General features: G+C 37.4%; 1 protein-coding gene and 1 pseudogene across 2 annotated transcripts in view; one reads left to right on the top strand and one right to left on the bottom strand.

Annotated features, from left to right (window-relative positions):
* Positions 1–5138, top strand: part of Hgf (hepatocyte growth factor) — a 65491-nt gene extending 60353 nt beyond the window's left edge. For both annotated transcript variants that reach the window (XM_048433552.3, XM_048433551.3), the window contains exon 18: positions 1537–5138. In XM_048433552.3, the coding sequence (XP_048289509.2) occupies positions 1537–1704 (168 nt within the window). In that variant the 3' untranslated portion in view covers positions 1705–5138. The remainder of the gene's footprint in view (positions 1–1536) is intronic.
* An 8432-nt stretch (positions 5139–13570) lies between these two features.
* On the bottom strand, positions 13571–15624 carry LOC125400005 (G2/mitotic-specific cyclin-B1-like; annotated as a pseudogene).
* Between the last annotated feature and the right edge of the window lie 4728 nt (positions 15625–20352).

Genomic DNA, 20352 nt, shown 5'->3' with positions numbered 1-20352 from the left:
ACAGAAAGTCTCCAAAGACAGTCATTTTGAAAAGTGACTGTCAGGGGTGGCTGGTGTCTTATTTAAACCGCAATTTTATTGCCTTATGGGGCTTGTTGTCTTTTTTAGAAAAAAGATTTCTGTACTGTTTGATATTTGTTTTCAGGTCTGCCTTAATTTACCTTAAATTACCTTTATTTAATTTGATAAATTTATATTTATCAAAAAATATATATCAATGACTCCTTCTTTCTACCCAACATACAGATATAACTTTTATAGTTTTTATTTAATTTTTAAAAATTTCATTGCTTTTAGAGGAAAATGAAGATAATCTCAAACATTGTTTTTTGTTTGTTTGTTTTGTTTATGAGACAAGGTTTCTCTGTAGCTTTGAAACCTGTCCTGGAACTAGCTCTTGTAGAACAGGCTGGTCTCAAACTCATAGAGATCCACCTACCTCTGCCTCCCGAGTGCTGGGATTAAAGGTGTGCACCACCACCACCTGGCTCACACATTCTTATTTATATTTGAATGCTTAACGCTAGTCATTGTGGTTCTTTGTTATGTGTATATATGAGTGCTTGTATGCTTATACATACCTCATATGCATGCTTGGTGCCCATGGAAGCCACAATAGGGTGTCAGGTTCCCAGTAGCTGGGATTATAGTCAACCTCAATGGGTGGTGGGAACCAGAGATGTAGGTCCTCTGAAAGAGTCCTCTTAAATACTGAGCCATGCTTCCAGCTCTGTAACTGTACTGTTAAGAGGGTGTGTGGCACATCAAAGTGATACAACACAATTCTAACAGTTATCTCTACAAAGGTGTGCAGTATGAACACATGCATATTCATACAGTTAATATTTTTGTATTAATGTGTATATCATATATGTATATACACAAGTTAATCCATATTCGTCATATTTCTTTACCTGATGATATAGTAAAACATTTAAATTACAACTATATTAACTACTAGTATCAACTGTGAATAGAGAAATAGTTCAAGCTTGGAAAAGTAATTTCCAAAGTATATAAAATTATTGTTTCAGTTATAAGGATTTCTTATTTAAATTGTTAAGATAATCTTTTGGTGGCAGGCAAAGAGTGTTTTAGAAAGGAGAGAAAGTTAAGGTACTCTTAACCATTAAATCACGTGATTACAAATGGATTTTCTCTATATTTTACAAGTCTATATATTTTCCAGATGTTGATATTGAACACTTGGTGAATATCCATAACAAAATAAATATAAAATTGACATTACTCGGCAGGGGGATGCTGAGAGATGGTTCGGTGGGTTAAGGCACCTGTGGCCAAGCCAAAGGAGCGGAGTTCAAACCCCTGGTAGACGGAGAAAACCAATCCCCACATGTTATCTTCTGACTGCCACATGCATGGAGATATATACAATAATTAAAATGTAAAAACATTGACGTCATTGAATTACTATACCGTTTAGCTGCAAGTCATCAGGGGAATGCTACTGAAGAATTATTGTTTATTTCTACTTACAAAATAATTTGTTTTGTTGTTGTTGTTTTTTCTCCTTAGGGAGATTATGGTGGCCCACTCATTTGTGAGCAACACAAAATGAAAATGGTTCTTGGTGTCATTGTTCCTGGCCGTGGATGTGCCATCCCAAATCGCCCTGGCATTTTTGTCCGAGTAGCATATTACGCAAAGTGGATGCACAAAGTAATTTTGACATACAAATTGTAATAGCCGTAGAAGAAGCCAGTGTGTTGGAAACATCCATCTATACATGAGGATTTCAGAGACGTCGAGATTAAAATGTAACCTAAACCAATCCTAAAACAGCTACTTGAGTGTTGTGAGTGTTCAGAAACTCATTAATATATATGGGTGTTTTCTGTTGTTCTGTTTGTCAGTGTTATGTTGTAAATGTTGAAGTGAATTAAGGTACCTGTAAGTGCAGTAACATATCTCCTGAAGATACTTGAACGGATTCAAAAATGCAATAGTTGCTAGATGCTAAGAGATTTAAAGGTTAAGGTTGATTATCATTCTATGCTGCTTTTCAGGTTAATATCTTAATAATGAATCAATCGTAAGTTAAACATTATTTTAACCCCACCGAAACCAATCTGTACTTTGTGTTTTTAACTTCTAAATCTATATTAAATTATATTACACTTCATATGGCACATGTTATAGTTCATTCATTTTTTTTCACAACATGTATCCTGCAATACTGGCACACAAACCACCTTTCATGAAAACAGATGACCATAACAAATGGCTGAATACACATGCAGTAACATTACAGCTTGAATCATGATGTATCTAGTGTAATATCTAAATGTTTTGGATGTATGTATCTATATTTATTCGAAAATGTAAAGTTTTTGAAAGATCAGTGGGAATATTCAGGAAAGGTACAAAGTATAAGTGTTGATCCTTTGTACATATCACATGTGACCTCCACTGGAAAGTGTTCATGGTCAGGACAGGACCCATAGGTTAAAAGAATGACTAGCCTGTATGTTTATTTATATTTATCAGCCTAGTTATTTTGTGTGCTCTCTAATTCCTAGAAAGCAGAAAGTAATTTGTGTACTTGTCTTATTTCTTTCCTCCAAATTTGAGCTACCTATTTATGAAGGATATTGGTAGATCCATTTTCTTAAAACATTTATTCAGCTTTCAAGCATGTCTCAATGAAGAAATTTGAAAGTGTCTTTGTCTTTAAAAGATGTATTTATATGGGTTAGTATTAAAACTTGCTGCTATGATTGGCTTCTAGCTCTCCTTAAATTAAAAAAAATGATTTAGCATAAAAATAACATGTCTGCAAAACTTTGTGACCATACCTTCATTAAATTTTACTTTGAAATATTTTGAAGAAAAAAATTAAAATACTTTCCTTAATCTAAAAATTCTTATTCTTTGAGTAATAGAAAAAATATGAAGTAAAATAGTTTTTCTAAATTCTTTAATTCAATGACTTTCAAAAGTATAATTGATTCTGAAAAATCAAATATGTTGGAAAGATTTCATATTTTCTCATTTCTTTTTAACAAAACTCTTAATGACATGGAAGAGTCATTTAGATTTTATAATCTATATAACATTTAAATTATATTTATTATTCTACTGGCCATGACTAGCTAAGAGCTGTATATACAGAAGTAGGATACTAAAACGTAATAAGACAGCTTCTAAGTTCTCAGTCTTCATGTGTACATCAAGATTATTAAAAGTTATAATTTGAGTGTTTTGAATCCAGTGTTCCCATTCTTGAGACTGAATTCTTTTAGAGTATCTGAAATCTGAAGTTTCAAAGGATGCCCTAATGCATTCGCAGAATTTCTGGAAGGCAATCCAGTTCTTGCACAAAAACTATACACACACACACACACACACACACACACACACAAATGCATATATGTTTTTGATAGCATAGGTGCTGTGTTGATCAACAGTGGATGCAGAGAGACCCAGTGAATTGCTGTCCTTATCATTTTACATCCATTACATTTTCTTTCCTTTTGCAACATGTCATTCAAACAAGGCATAAATTTCAAAGATATATTATTAAAATATTAAGGTCCTTCTCATAGCTTCTTACTGAATTGAATAGATTTCAATGTTACATATAAATTATATTGATAAAGCTGTTATGATAATTATGATACTTTAACATACTAACATTCTACAATACTTCCTACAGTGTATTTTTTGTAATTATCCATGAGAAGAGGAACAGAAATTACCTAGAAACAATATGCAGTCAAGTTTTTAGATACTTTGGAATCAGTGTTTCTACTTTTAGTGAAAAGCAAACAAATATGTCAATAAGTCACCAACATGGTTTGTTAAGCAACTCTTCCCATTTTCTTTGCAATGGTCAAAGTCGGAGCTGACAGTGAACAAGATCCATAGGGTCTTACTTGCTAGAAAATGGTAGAGTTATTTTCTAAGCAACACTATATATGGGGTGGTTTTCTATGAATAAATTTCAAAGGAAAAGGAGAGAAAAATTCAGCTTATTTAGAAATCTATATTATTTTGTCTCATGGACAAGCAGCCCTTTTGAATTATGAGCTCCAAAGTTGGTTTTGTTTTGACTGGGTAAGAGTTACACACTGTCATAATTGTAGACATTTTCTTATGTCTGTAGGAATAGGAGTGTAAAACTAAAATCTTAGTCATGTGCCTCTGCTGTGCAGAGAGGTGATAATTCTTTTGTATTTTTCTTTAATGTTATTGTAAAATGTAAAGTAACTTTTACCAATTTGCTGTGGGCAGGTCCTCAGTATAATTGTTTCTAGTGAGTTGGTCTCCATTCAAAGGCTCTGGCTTGCCGCCTAAGTGTTTCAAGCTACAGGAATGGGAAACACTGGATGGCAAGAAAAATGACAATAATGGCAATGTGTCAGAAAGGCTGTATTTCCTGTGGATGCTTTCTGCTGGTACCAATGGCACTGTGCGGAGCTGATGCTCCAGCTACAGCATCCCTGAAAAAGAGCACTGTCAAGAACCAGTAGTCGCTGTCAGGCATTTTCTTTTCTCTTACAATACAAACACTAGCTTTGTAATAGGGAACGGAAAATGTCAATACTATATCATGCTAAGTAAAGGGAAACCTTAAATTGATTTAAAATAACTACTTCTACTCACTGAGTGTATACAACCACTCATTTACATTTATAGAAAACTCATAAAATAAAACGGATTTGGGTAAACACAATATATTTGCCTTTTTACAAAGAGTAATTGGCAATAAATCACTCTGCAAAAATTAAGTCCAAGTAAGAATATGTCTTTCAAAATTCAACTGAAGTTTGTACCAAGAACTTATTAATAAGAACCAAACAAACAAACAAAAACATCGAACTATCCCAGACCCTTACCTCTTGACAGTGCCATTTTTGCGTAGGCTCATTTCTGTTTGTCCAGAAAGCTTCTGTCTTCAGAAGCTGAAAGCCGAATCCTGTGGCTATCACAGCGAGTCTGCCTATGTAAACAGGACAAGGGTAAGCTGCCGATTGAGTGGGATAGCTGGATGCTTACCCCAAAGAGAACACTGTGGTGATGGCTTGTATTATAAATTCTCTGTAGTTAATAAAGTTGTTATTTTTATAACCATAATTATATTGTTATTCTTAATAATAATAAAATATTTTACCAAATGTCTCCTTTCTCTTTTATAATCATACGTTTATGTAACTGTTCAAGGACTCTAAAGTGGCAACCAGCAACAACATGGGTTTAGTAGATAGAATTAACATACACTTTATCACGAGAAATACATAATTTCTGTATACAATTAAGTAAAAATTGCATATTTTTCTGCCTTCTTTCCATGGCACTGTCAGGGCTCTCGAAAAAATCATTACCATCTATAAACTTGAATATCTTCAAGTGTAAAGTAGGTTTATTTTACCATTATTTAGATTCGCTATGAAACTACTATGTTGCCTTTTGCAACGATACAGAGAATATTATAAATGTCCCTAATTTCCCATACAACTAGGTGTTATAAAATTGTTTATAAGTTTCAATTGAGCTATGCAATCTTTACAGGGTTATGGGATAATTTCACAATACATATGAGTCCAAAGAATGTATTTACTTAAATGTAGAAGAACTAATTATTAACTCTCTAAACAAGAGCTCTGTAAACCATTGATTATTTATACCTCTGCCGTACTGTCTCTCCCTGACCCAAAGTAGCTAATTTTATATAGATTCTTATTGCAAATGATGATTCTCATATATATAACTTCATAGGCACAGTGAGACAGCTTTTCATTTTTAATGGTATGCTTAAAGTTGATATGCACACTTATCCACTATGTCAGCATGATGTTTAAGAGTCTATACAACAAATTTTTAAAAATTCACTTTATTCTACAAGAGTTAGTTCCAGGACAGGCACCAAAGCTACACAGAGAAGCCCTGTCTCGACAAAGAAAACAAAACTAAAAATTCACTTTATCCTTCTCTACAATCTATCTCTTGTATTCTTTCAAGTAAAGAGTCCAGAATTCTTTGAGAAATATCGTTGCAACATTTCTCAGATAAGAGAACAAACTTCATAGGTAAACTCAGAAAACGTGGGCTCCTAATACAACTTTGTTATTCTTCTGTACTGTGCTGCTCTAACTAATCTCTAATTTTAAGTCTTAAATTTTTACAGTAATTACTAACACGCTTAAAGAACGGTAACTCGTTCATGCTTTCTTGTAGAAGTTCTCAGAGCTATTTTTATTGAGTGATCAGTATTGAAATGAACTTTTCGTTGCTGAATTAAGCTGATTTTTAATATGTTCTTTAACCTTTTCATTTAGTATTTGAGAATTGCACACATGTATGCAGTATATTTTGAGCACATTTCCCCATCCCCACAGCTCCTCCTGAATCCCTTCATATCCTCCTCCTGACATCACATCATTTATTATCATGAGCCACTGAGGCCAATTAGTGCCGCCCGCATACACATGTATGTGGGGAAGTCCACTGGGGCACCATAATTAATCGTTATTTGTCCAAGACCCAAAAGAATCATTTCAATCTGTATTTCCTCTATGCTTTGGTCCAGCAGTCCTATCGTGGTTCTCTGTCATTAATCTCATAAGAGTACTCTCCTTCACCTAGGCAATTCTAAACTAGCTCTCCACACCCTTTTAAGCAACGACCAGCTTGTCGTGTAGGAGTAGCAGCAAGCAGTTTACTCTAAGAAGCTTGGGATTGTCTTTTGCAGTTTACATTCACAAGTATCTCTGTTGCTGTAACATAAACGGGGGCCTGCTTGTTGGGGTTTCTGTCCAGCCCAGTACCCTAGCTGTTTAGTCCCAAAGAAAAACACACAGAGATCTCTATAAGTTATAAAGGTGATTGGCCCATTAGGTCAGGTTTCTTATTAGTTCTTGTTAATTATACTAACCCATCATTCTGATCTATTTTAGCCATATGACTCAGTACCTTTTTCAGTGGGGCAGGTCACATCCTGCTACTTTGGTGATCTGGGCAGAAGTGGGAGGAATCAGCTTCCTCCTTCCCAGAATTCTCCTGTTCTCATTGCATCATTTCTACTTCCTGTCTGGTTTTCCCGCCTATCCTTCCTGCCTGGCCAATCAGCGTTTATGTAAAACACGATTGACAGACTACAGACAATTATCCTGCACCATGTTGCATATGTTATTTATGAAAGAAGAAGTTCACTGCAAGTTAAAGGTGTATTTGAAGAAATTAGGGAAGAAATTATGAAACCATCATCAACATGCTACTGCCTTAAGTATGTCGACTGAGATAGAAATAAAATAAAATAAAACTCACTTTTACTTCATGGAACTCAAAAAAATGTAATAATAGTTTATAAATCAACTGTGTGCTCATTTTTGGTTTAAAATATAAAACATTAAAAACATAAGCCTTATAGCAACATGTGGGACCCCAGGCAAGCATTAGTTCTTCGTCGCTCTCTAATATTCTTGAATAATCAGTTTTTCATGCTCACTTCTTCTAACATTTTTAAATGTAATCCTTATGCCAGAGTTCACCAGAATTTTTTCTACCATCACTAAGCTTTCACATTTCGTGTGGCTGCTGTTGTGTCTGCATTCTCAGCCCCAATCTAGAAGTCCCCCTCAGCCCCTAGAGTGCTTGTCCCTGTTCACCTGTACTTGGTTGTAACTGCGCTGCGACTGTCCTGGGTCAGACTTGCTACAGTGGGTATTATTTTTGCTCTGCACTGTGTGACCCTGAGTTTATACTTCATAAACACCAGCAATGTCCTGTTATTAACATTTCTATAGTCTTGATTTTTCACAGTGTTTCACATATAATGGTGGTAAAAAATATCCATAATGAATAATAAAAAATGAGGTCTCTTTTTTGGAGACTTAATACTGTTTCTAAGAGAATTTGATTTGGATACAATTTATACAGTTGTCACTAAGAGTTATACATTGTAGATCTTACATTTAATCCAACTATTTAGATTTGAATTAGCAAATGGGGCTAATTTAAAATGTCCTATTAATTGCAGGTACTAGGTGACGCTTGGAAAATATTTTTTTCTTTATAACCTGATACACAGAAATTATGCATGATATGTGTGGGGCATCTTGTGATATTTTGGCAGTGTGTATAAAGTACAATGTTCAAATCAGATTAAGTGTATTTTCTTGAACACACATAATTTCTTTATGATAAATCATTCTGCTGTTGTTTAAATATGGAGGACATGTTTATTATCTAGGGTTTCCTCGTTGCTCAGTTGCACACCAGCATGCCTTGCTTTGGACTAAATGGAATTTAGTACCCGTGGGTTAACTCTCATCGCCATTCCTCAACTTTACCCAGATTCTGGTATCCACCGTTCTCCTCTCACATCGATGAGACTGTATTTAAAAACCTAGTGTGTGAACAAGACTGTGGCGTTCGCCTCTCTGTTTGTTGCTTATTTCAAGAAACAGGATGATCTCCAGTTCCAGCCACGGTGCTGCAATTAGCAGAATTGAATTCATTTTGATGTCTTAAAAATACTCCACTGTGTCTATCTGCCACATCATTCAGTTGATAGATAGCTAGATTGATTTCTTACTTTGAATGAAAGTGCTGAAATGTGTTGGGGAGTGAGGATGCCCTGGTAGCAGACAGAGTTTATTACTAGCAATGGAATCTGTGGATTGAGTAGAGGTTCTGTTTACGTGTCTGGGGAGTTTCCGTCTTGGTTTTCACGATGGCTGGGTTAATGGGAACCAGCATTCCCCTTCTCATACCCCGAAGCTCTAGTTTAGCTTTGTGGGTTTTCACAATAGTCATTCTTACGGTGAAATGATGGCTCATTGTGGTTGAATTTATGCTTCCACGATGATGTGGAGTATATTCTTTTAAAAAATATGTGTTGTCCATTTGCATCTTCTTTATAGCGTGTCTGTTGACACCTGCTTTCTGTTTTTTAATAACTGGGCTGGTTTTCCAGGCTTACAATTTCGCTGCCATCAGCTGAGCTTTGTGCCCATGACCGCGTGTTGTCCTCCGGTCAGCTGTGCAGTTGAGATTTATTTTCCTGTCCTGTCCCGTGAGCTGTCTTTTCCACTTTGATGGTTTTCTTGGCTGTGTAGACGCTTCCCAGTTTGCCATCCTACTTTTATAATTCTGCTTTTGTTTCCCATTTTCTTTTTTTTTAGCTGAAAAATAAAAAACCACTTCCAATTGTAATGTGTTTTAAGTATTTTTTTATATTAGTCCGATCAGATGTTCAGCACTGTTGTGATAACAGTGGTTATAACAGGGGGCATTCTAGTATTGATTCAGATCCTAAAGAGAAAATTTTCATCCTTACTGTATTTAGTATGATGTTAGCTCTATTGCATATCATCTTTTTATCCATTTAGTTAATTAATTAATTTTTGGTTTTTCAAGACAGGGTTTCTCTGTAGCTTTGGAGCTTGTCCTGAAACTGGCTATTGTAGATCAGGCTGGCCTTGAACTCACAGAGATTCGCCTGTCTCTGCCTCCCGAGTGCTGGGAGTAAAGATGTCTGCAACCACTGCCTGGCAATGTATCATCTTTGTTAAGATGGGATACATTACTCCCATTACTAATTAAAAGCGTTACCATGAAGAAATGTTAAATTATATCAAATAATTTTCTGCTCCTCATAATGATCATATTGATGTGGCTCTTCATTCAATTGACATGATGTATCATGTACATTGTTTTGCATATGGAATGAAGCCTTGATCATGGTCAATAATTTGTAGGATTTGGTTTACTAATGTTCTAGAATATTTGCATCTATGTTTATCAGGAAGATTTTGAAGCACTTTCGTGTTTTTGTGTGCTTATCTAGTTTTAACATTAGCATAATCCTGCACAGAGATAACAGTTTAACATTCTGACGTTTCTTAAAAAGTGAAGAATTATTGACTTTCAAAAAGTTAATGTTCTCCTATTTGTAGATTGATTTTAAAAATAAAAATGGGAAATTCAATTTTTATGGTTTTTGAAATTGTGATAATTGCACAGTTTTCTCTTAGTTCTCGCTCCAACATTTTCCATGCACGCTCTAGCTTTCTTTCAAATTCCTGGCCTCTTTTTCTTTAGCTGTTTCATATTAAATACATTATCGACCTGTATAAATTCCTAAATACAATCTTCTTATTCAGGATTGATCATTTGGTCTATCTCAAATCAATGGTCTTTTTTTTTATTAATTTATAAAAGTTTCCACTTCCGCCCCTCCTCCCAATACCCTCGCACTCCCGCCACTCCCTCTCCTCCTCCCTCTCCAGTCCTAAGAGCAGTCAGGGTTTCCTGCCCTGTGGGTAGTTCAAGTTCCTCACCCCTCTCTCCAGGTCTAGGAAGGTGAGCATCCAAACAGACTAGGATCACAAAAAGCCAGTACATGCAGAGGAAACAAGTCCCAGTGCCACTATCAGTGGCTTCTCAGACAGTCCCTGTGCCAGCCACATTCAGAGAATCCGGTTTGATCACATGCTCGTTCAGTCCCAGTCCAGCTGGCCTTGGTGAGCTCTCATTAGATCAGTCCCCATGTATCAGTGGGTGATCGCACTCCTCACGGTCCTGCCTTCCTTGTTCATGTTCTCCCTCCTTCTGCTCCTCATTTGGACCTTGGGGGCTCAGTCCAGTGCTTCAGTGTGGGTCTCTGTCTCAATCTCCATCCGTCGTCAGGTGAAGGTTCCCTCTGATTCTGCCTTCCTTGCTCACGTTCTCCCTCCTTCTGCTTCTCATTTGGACCTAGGGAGTTAAGTCCAGTGTTCCAAGTGGGTCTCTGTCTCTATCTCCATCCATCGCCAGATGAAGGTTCTAAGGTAATATGCAAAATATTCATCAGTATGGTTATGCAAGGCCAGTTCAGGCACCTTCTCCTCTGCCATTATGGGGTTAGGGAGAAACCTGGTGTTAGGGAAATTCCCGGGAATCCACAATGATGACCCCAGCTAAGACACCTAGCAATGGTGGAGAGGATGCCTGAACTGGTCTTCCCCCATAATCAGATTAGTGACTACCCTTACTATGATCATAGAACATCCAGTCACTGATAGAAGCAGATGCAGTGACCCACAGCCAAGCACTCAGCTGAGCCCCTGGAACTTAGTTAAAGAGAGGGAGGAGGGATCATTTGAGCAAAGGGGTTCAATATCATGATGGGAAAACCACAGAGACAGTTGACCCAAGCTAGTGGGAACTCATAGACTCTGGACTGACAGCTTGGGATCCTGCATGGGACCTAAGATTTCTGAATGTGGGTGACAGTTCTATGGTTGATCTGTTGGGGAACTCCCTAGTAATGGGACCAGGACATATCCTGGGTATATGAACTGACCTTTTGGAGACCATTCAATATGGTGGGATACCTTGCTCAGCCTTGATACAGGAGGAGGGGCTTGGTCCTGCCTCAGCTTGGTATGCCAGACTTTTTTGACTCCCCAAGGTAGAGGCCTTACCTCCTCTGAGGAATGGATGGGAGATGGAATGGTCAGGTAGAGGTGGGAGAAGGGGAGGGAGGGGGAACTGGGGCTAGTATGTAAAGTTAAAAAGATATCTTAAATAAAAAAGTAAAGGTGTTTTCTTAATAAAACAAATACAATTTAATTTATATAAGGGTATGTTTTCCAATTTTGTATTTCACATGAACAGTCAATGCCATAAACACTGCAATTACTGTGAATATTCTCAGTCAACACTCAGGATCGTCTACACATTGCTTGTGGGTAAAGCTGTCACTGGAGCAGCATTAGAAAGCGTCATAACACTGACACTGTCACTTCATCAACACAAGATTTCCATTTGAGGATCTCTTTTCAGCTGAGAAGCCAACATAGCTAGCAGGCTGCAAAGAGATACAAGGAAGGATTTTTGCATTGATCCTTCCATATAGTTTATAGCTTTTGAAATATATTCTAAAGTTTTCAGATCTCTGAGTTTTCATATGACATAAAATATAAATATAATCATAACTGAGAATACATGAGCACACCCTGTATTTCACGATTTATACAACCTATCAACCACAATACTTTGCTCTACACTTATGTCAATCATATCTCAACACAAATGAAAAAATATTGCTGAGAAAATCAACTACTAAAAGTAATCACCAAAGAAAAGATATTTTATGAAAAAAACTCCAAGAAATGATTTTTTTAAAAAAGCATTTAAAGGTCTCTAGACTATGGGGAATAATTTTTAAGAACATTTTTCTCTTTGGTTGTTCAAAGAGTCATTATAATAGGAAATGCTTAAGTTATACTGATTGTGAGAATCTGGAAAAAAAAATGATGACACCTTAATCAGATAGTTTTGGCAATAATTCTCAGTTGTGAAGGCTGAACTCATATAAATGAATATGAAAAACCACAGCAACTCTAATCTTGGGCATTCCCTAGGAAATAATTGCTCAATTAAGGTTGGATTTTACTCAAACAAGTCTTTCATGTAACTTTTCAGAACCATGTGGAGAAAACCATGTGTTCAAGGCTTGAAAAAGTGTGGAGGTACATGGAGGTCTCAAATTCTACTCCACACTATAGTAGTTAAGACACTTGGGATAATATTTACATTTTTTCATTAATAAAATTTCATTCAGCTTGACATCAGATGTACAAGTTGAAACAACCAATGAGACAGGATTCTTGCCAGTTAATGTCACAACACAGGAGGAAGACAGAGGAAGTGGTACTTTGGTATAGTGACAAAACACTCAGTCTCGTGGGACGTTATTTGAATTTAAAGCATACCCCTGGGAAGGCTACTGTGTATAAAGTCAAGCAGGGCACAGAAGAGCATTTTAGCAGTACTGTGTCTAGAGGCAACAAGAGAATGCAGTTTGGTTGTCATTAATGGGATGATTATATTGCATACAGTATGAAATGCACACTACGAAATGCAACGTAGACATTGAAAAGGGTGTCGTTGAAGAAAATGAATCCATATAAAAATAGCTCCTTGACAATATATGCATGATCACATTTATAGAGGACACTGAGATTGAGAGGCAAACTCCTTTAAAAGATAACTTTAATTTTAATCATCCCATTTCCCAAGCCTAGTAAGAACAAATAAATAATTACACAACAAGAAAACTGGGTTTCAGATCGGAAAGTCCACAGCTCAAGAGATAGTGGTGATGGGCAGCAACCACCTGAAGAAACAGAAAAAGGGAACTAAGAACAAGCTGGTAGTTTTATAGTTGAAACCAGATCTAGGCAGAGGACTTTTCAAAATAACTTAAGACACGAGATACAATCTGGACACATAAAGTGAAGAAAGTAGATAAACAAACACATACATATATTCACACACACACACACACACACACATATATACATATATATATATGTATATACATATATATGTGTATATATATATATATATAATTAGCTGGATCCCCTGTTAAACTAAAAAGCAGCTTTAAAAAGATTCCTAAATGTTTTACACAATGTTGTTAGCCTAGAGTCATAAGCAACCACATCCAAATGAGGTAAGCTAAAAAAGTAAAACAACCTTTTTTGAAGAGCAAGTAAACACTGTATACTATGTACAGATGGCACATGGTGCCAATCTCTGATGCAGTGGTCCAATTGAGCTATGCCTTTGCTACGGCCTTGGACAGATGCTGAGCTGTGTACAATTCAGCTGTGTCGGAGTGTTGATCTTAGCATGTTGGGCGTTGCAGACTTGTTCTTGATAGGCGTGTATTTGTAAGTTTAGCATTGTTGAAAGAAGTTTCTGTCCCACCTGGTCCTTCAGTGGTTCAGCCCCAAAGGAATCACACAGAGGTCTACATTAATTATAAACTATAATTTATTAGTTTGATTGGCCTAGTATCTCAGGCTTCTTGTTAATTAATTCTTATAAATTGGCCCATCATTGTTGCCTATGTTAGCCATGTGGCTTGGTACCTTTTTTGGTGAGGCAGTCACATCTTGCTTCCTCTGTGGCTGGGTCACAACTACAGACTGCAGTTCCCTTTTCCCAGCATTCTCGTTGCCTCCCCTCTACTTCCTGCCCTGTCACCCCGCCTATACTTCCTGTCTGGCTACTGGCCAATTAGCATTTTATTAAAAATAATACAAGTGATGGAATAAAAGACCATTGTCCCATAGCACACCATGACTACATTCTTAGCCAGGGGCTGTGTGACAGGCAGAAGGGATTTGTCTATGTAGAACAGGCAGTGCTGCAGAGTTGGTGTCCCATCACTGTTAAGAATTTTCATTGCTAAGTACAAAGCTCCGACTACAAACTTTGAAGGAACAAAGTGCACCATGTGGTGGTCCAGCATAGTGAGCTCCATGAGGTATCTGGCCGAAGTTCAGCATCAATCTCTCCAATTTTGGACATTCTGTGAAGGAAGTGCAGAGGCAAAGGGCGACCCAAACTGAAGTTTAAAACTTTTAGAATCTTTATTTCCATCGATCTGATTTGGTGCTTAGTGTAAGTGTTGCTAGTCAGAAAAGCAAAGTCCCCTATTTCCGGGTGGTACATTTCTTCATATTTGTTTGCAATGAACATGGCAGTCACGCCAGCCAGCTCCAGCATGTTAGGCACATAATTATCCCGCATGAACTGGTCGGTCAATGGAAACAGTCATGTACATGTTCTCCTGCAGCAGCCTAAATTTCATCAGAACCCGTGTCAGCAAGCCAATTAGGAAAGTTTTCATGTTTCCCGTGATTTCTCATGATTCCAACGGGTCTTTTGGTCTAACCGACTGTTCTTCCTCAAGTTGTCTGAGACAAGCATACACATCTTTCACACATTCACTACACAGGCTTGGGTCAGCTCCATCATCTGCATCCATGTAACATGAAGGGCTGGCTTGTTGGGGTTTTCTATCCTGCCCAGTTCCCACAGCTGTTTAGCCCCAAAGAAAATCATACAGAGATCTCTATAAGTTATAAAACTGATTGGCCCATTAGTTCATTCTACTTATTTGTTCTTGTAGCTTATATTAACCCATTATTCTGATCTATGATAGCCATGCGGCTTAGTACCTTTTTCAGTGGGGCAGATCACATACTGCTGCTTCGGTGATCTGGGTAAGAGTGGGAGGAATCAACTTTCTCCTTCCCAGACTTCTCCTGTTCTTCTTGCATCATTTCTACTTCCAGTCTGGTTTTCCAGCCTATACTTCCTGCCTGGCCAAATAGCATTTATTTAAAACATGATTGACAGAATACAGACAACTCTCCCGCACCACTTCCACATCACTCATGGCAAGAATTACAGCAGAGAAAGCCGGACACAGATACTCTTCTGCAGGGGTACATCCAGATGTTTCCATTGGGCTTGGAGAGGGATTATCAACCAAAATAGGTCCGGGAGAAAGGTTTTCTTCCATAGCAGGTTTAGGCTCAAAAAGTTCCACCTCTGGTTCACTCACAGACACTTTCTCTAGAGGTTTTGGTGGGATTTTAGATGAAACTTTTCCAGGAAGTGAAGATTTAGTTCCTTTTTCGGAGGGACTCTTGACACTACCTGTTCGTTGACTTTGTTACCGATATCTTCGAGAGCTGTTCTTGGTCTCAGCCCAGGCTTGGAGGCTGCAGCAATTACCGCAGGTACACGCTTGGCGCCAGTCATGCTGACCTTGGTTTTATTTTCTGTGTTACTTTTCCTAGTGACCCTGAGACCCATGGCTCCTCCTGAAGAAGAGGCTTGGCAACCAGAAGCAAATAACCCGACCCCTGACTGACCATAGTCAGACACCATCACCTGATCCTCCGCAGCATCCTGCGGATAATATTTACTTTTATTGCAATGAAAAATTCTCTTTCATATTCGAGACAATGTTTTCTTTCCATTTTAAGGACTGATTCCTGTATTTACTCTGTGGCTTGAGAGTTCTACTCTGTTCAAAATCTGTGCTGACTTTTTAACAAAAAATAACTTCTAGAAAACCTATTTATTTGACACAATGTCCAATATCAATATTCTTGCTCAAGCTTTCTCTTTTCTAATCAATGCAAAAATGTTAATACACCTAGGAATATTTGAATTGCCTTTTTTTTGGACATTTGTAACATTTATTGAAATTCTCCTGTCATTTATATTATTGCAAAATTAATTATTGCAACAATCGAATAGTTTTCTTATTTTGTTACCATTAAAGCTTTGAAGAATAGTGCAGCTTGTTCTCATTGCAGTAGATTTTACAATGTCCTTATTATATCTGTTACTTTTTCATTTTTGGAAATAGAGAATTAAGAGAAAGTTAACAAAAAAAAAGAAGTGGGGGAAAGATTTTAAAAACTGGAAGAGCTTTAAGAGGAAATTTACAAAGATTCTATGTATTCCCCAAAGCAAGGTTAACGGAAGAGCTAGGAGCCATGGTTCCTTGCTCGCCTTCTTTCTTCTAATTCATTGTCACTTGTGTTGCTATGAAACTGTGTGATGAGTTGCCCCGAACCTAAGTATGTAAGAAGAACAGCCTGTGGGTGGAGTAATCTAATCACAATTTGTTTTTTACTTTTTAAATTTTTTTTAAACAGGAAACAAACTATCTCCTTTCATAATACACACCAACACAAGTTCCCACTCCCTCCTCTCCTCCCATTCCCTCCATTTATTCCCCCACTCCACCCCCCATCCACTCCTCAGAGAAGGTGAGGCACATTGCTTTTGGGAAGGTCCAAGGCCTTCCTTCCTATATCTAAGCTGACTAAGGTATCCATCCAAAGAGAATAGGTTCCCAAAAAGCCAGTACATGCAGTAGGGATAAATCCTGGTGTCACTGCCAGTAGTCCCTCCGTCTGCCCCAGCCAAACAACTGTCAACCACATTCAGAGGGACTAGTTTGGTCCTATGCTTGTTCCTTTCCAGTCGGGCTGGAGTTGGTGAGCTCCCATTAGCTCAGGTAGACTGTTTCAGTGGGTGAACCCATGTTGGTCTTGACCTCTTTGCTCATATTCTCATTCCTTCCACTCTTCAATTGGACTTCGGGAGTTCAATCCAGTGCTCCGAAGCAGGTCTCTGCCTCTGCTTCCATCAGTTGCTGGACAAAGATTCTGTGGTGACATTTAAGATAATCATCAGTCGGACTACAGGGCAAGGCAAGTTCAGGCTTCCTCTCCTCTCTTGCTTAGGGTCTTAGCTGTGGTCATCCTTGTGGATTACTGGGAATTTCTCTAGAACCAAGTTCCTTGCTAACCCCATAATGGCTCCCTCAATCAAGATATCACTTTCTTTGCTCTCATCTCTGTCCTTCCTCCACCTCAACTATTCCATTCCCTCCAGTTCTCCTTGCTGCTCCCCTTCTCCTCTCCTCTTTCATTTCCACCCTCCCTTCTCCCCACCCTCATGCTCCGAATATTGTCAGGCGATCTTCTCTATTTTAACCTCTTGTTGGATCTATATACGTTTTTCTTAGATTCACCTTATTACTTAGCCTCTCTAGGATCATGAATTATGGGCTCAATATCTTTTATTTATAGCCAGTAAGCCCATATTCATCTTTTTGGGTCTGCATTACTTCACTCAGAATAGTGTTTTCTAGATCCATCCATTTGCATGATAAATTCAGGATGTCATTGCTTTTTTTAACCACTGAGTAGTACTCTAATGTGTAAATTGCCACATTTTCTTTATCCATTCTTTGGTTGAGGGGTATCTAGGTTGTTTCCAGGTTCTGGCTTTTACAAATAAAGCTGCTATGAACATAAATGAACAAATGTCTTCGTAGTATGATTGAGCACCTTTTTGGTATACACCCAAGAGTGATCCTGAGAAATTTTCTGAGAAATTTTCTGAGAAATTGCCATACTAATTTCCAAAGTGGTTGCACAAGTTTGTATTTCCACCAACAATGGATGACTGTTCCTCTTACTCCACATCCTTTCCAGCATAAGCTATCATTGGTGTTTTTAATCTTAGCTATCTGAGAGGTATAGATGGAATCTCAGAGTTGTTTTGATTTGCATTTCCCTGATGGCTAAGGATGTTGAACATTTCCTTAAGTGTCTTTCTGCCATTTGAGATTCTTCTAATGAGAGTTCTCTGTTTAGTTCTGGGCTCCATCTTTAATTAGGTAATTTGGAATTTTGATGTCTAATTTCTTTAGTTCCATATATATATATATATATATATATATATATATATATATATATATATATTGGAGATCAGTCCTTTGTCTGATGTGGGGTTGCTGAAGATCTTTTCCCATTCAGTAGGCTGTTGTTTTGTCTTATTGACTATGTCCTTTGCTTTAAAAAAGCTTCTCAGTTTTAGGAGGTTTCATTTATTTATTGTTGCTCTCAGTGTCTGTGTTGCTGGGTTATATTTAGGAAGTAGTCTCCTGTGCCCATGCATTAAAAGGCTATTTCCCACTTTCTCTTCTATCAGGTTCAGTGAGGTCGGGTTTATATTGAGGTCTTTAATCCATTTGAATTTGAGTTTTGTGCATTGGGATAGATATGGATGTATTTACATTCTTCTACATGATGACATCCAGTTATGGCAGCACCATTTGTTGAAAATGCTTCCTTTTTTCCATTGTATAATTTTAGCTTCTCTGTCAAAAATCATGTGTTCATAGGTGTGTGGATTAATATCCAGGTCTTCAATTCAATTCCATTGATCAAACTCTCTGTTTTTATGCCAAAACCAAGCTGCTTTCATTACTGTAGCTCTGTAATAGAGCTTGATGTCAGGGATGGTGATGCCTCCGGAAGTTCCTTTATTGTACAGGATTATTTTGGTTATCCTGTGATTTTTGTTCGTCCAAATTAAGTTGATTATTTTTCTAGTGTGGGAGAATTGTCTGTATTCTGTCAATCATGTATTTTAATAAAACGCTGATTGACCAGGCAGGAAGTATAGGCGGGTCAATCAGATAAGAAGTAGAGGCGGGGCGATGAGAACAGAAATATTCTGGGAAGCAGGAAGCTCCCTCTGCCATTCCTGCCCAGACCACCAAAGAGGCAACATGTGAGCTGTCACACTGAGAAAGGTACTGAGCCGTGTGGCTAACATAGATAAAGATAATGAATTAATATAAGTTACAAGGACTAATAAGAAGCCTGACCTAATGGGCCAATCAGTTTATAATCTTATGGAGTCCTGTGTGTGATTTTTATTGGGGCTTGCTGGCTGTGGGGTCTGGGAAGGACAGGTACCCCAACAAGCTGGCCCCACATGTTACAATTTTCTTTCAAGGTCTGTGAAGAATTGTGTTGGGATTATGATGGGGATTGCATTGAATCTATAGATTGCTTTTGGTAGGATTGCCATTTTTGTTATGTTGATCCTACCTAACCAAGAGCATGAGAGACATTTCTACTTTTTGGTATCTTCTTTGATTTATTTTTTCAAAGACTTAAAGTTCTAGTTGAACTAACTTCCTTGGTTAGTGTTACCTCAAGATATTTTATGCTATTTGTGGCTATTGTGAAAGGTGGTGTTTCTCTGATTTTTCTCAGCTTTTTTATCACTTGTATATAGGAGGGCTAATGATATTTTTGGAGTTGATCTTGTATCTTGCCACATTACTGAAGGTATTTATCACCTTTAGGAGTTCCCTGGTAGAGTTTTTGGGATGACTTATATATACACTATCATATCATCTGAAAATAACAAAAGTTTGACGTCTTCCTTTCTAATTTGAATTCCCTTAATACCCCTTTGTTGTCTTATTGCTAGAGTCAGAACTTCAAGAACTATATTGAAGGGATATGGAGAGACTGAACAGCCTATCTTGTTCCCGATATATTGGAATCACTTTGAGTTTCTCTCCATTTAATTTGATGTTGGCTGTCACCTTGCTGTATATTACTTTTTATTATGTTTAGATATGGTCCTTGTATCCTTGATCTCTCCAAGACCTTTATCATGAAGGGGTGTTGGCTTTTGTCGAATGCTTTTTCAGCATCTAATAAGATGATCATATGCTTTTTTTCTTTCAGTTTATTTATATGATGGATTATATTGATAGATTTTTGTATGTTGTACCATCCATGCATATCTGGGATGAAACCAACATGATCATGGTGGATGATTTTTTTGATTGTTCTTGGATTTGAGTTGCCAGTATTTTATTGAGTAATTTTGCAACCATGTTCATGAGTGAGACTGGTCTGTAATTCTCTTTCTTGGTTGAATCTTTGTGTGGTTTTGGTATCACAGTAACCGCAGCCTCATAAAAAGAGTTTGGCAATGTTCCCTCTGTTTCTATTGTGTGGAACACTTTGAGGAATATAGATATTAGCTCTTCTTGGAAATTCTGGCAGAATTCTGCACTAAAACTATCCGGCCCTGGGCTTATTTTGGTTGGGAAGTTTTTGATGACAGCTTCTATTTCTTTGCAGTTTATTGGTCTATTTAAATTGTTTACCTGATCTTGATTTAATTTTGATGTATAGAAACTACCTA

This window comes from Myodes glareolus, chromosome 27 (assembly GCF_982192425.1).
Source record: "Myodes glareolus chromosome 27, mMyoGla1.1, whole genome shotgun sequence".
Lineage (NCBI taxonomy): Eukaryota > Metazoa > Chordata > Mammalia > Rodentia > Cricetidae > Myodes > Myodes glareolus.
This window is presented reverse-complemented; position numbering and strand designations above follow the sequence as displayed.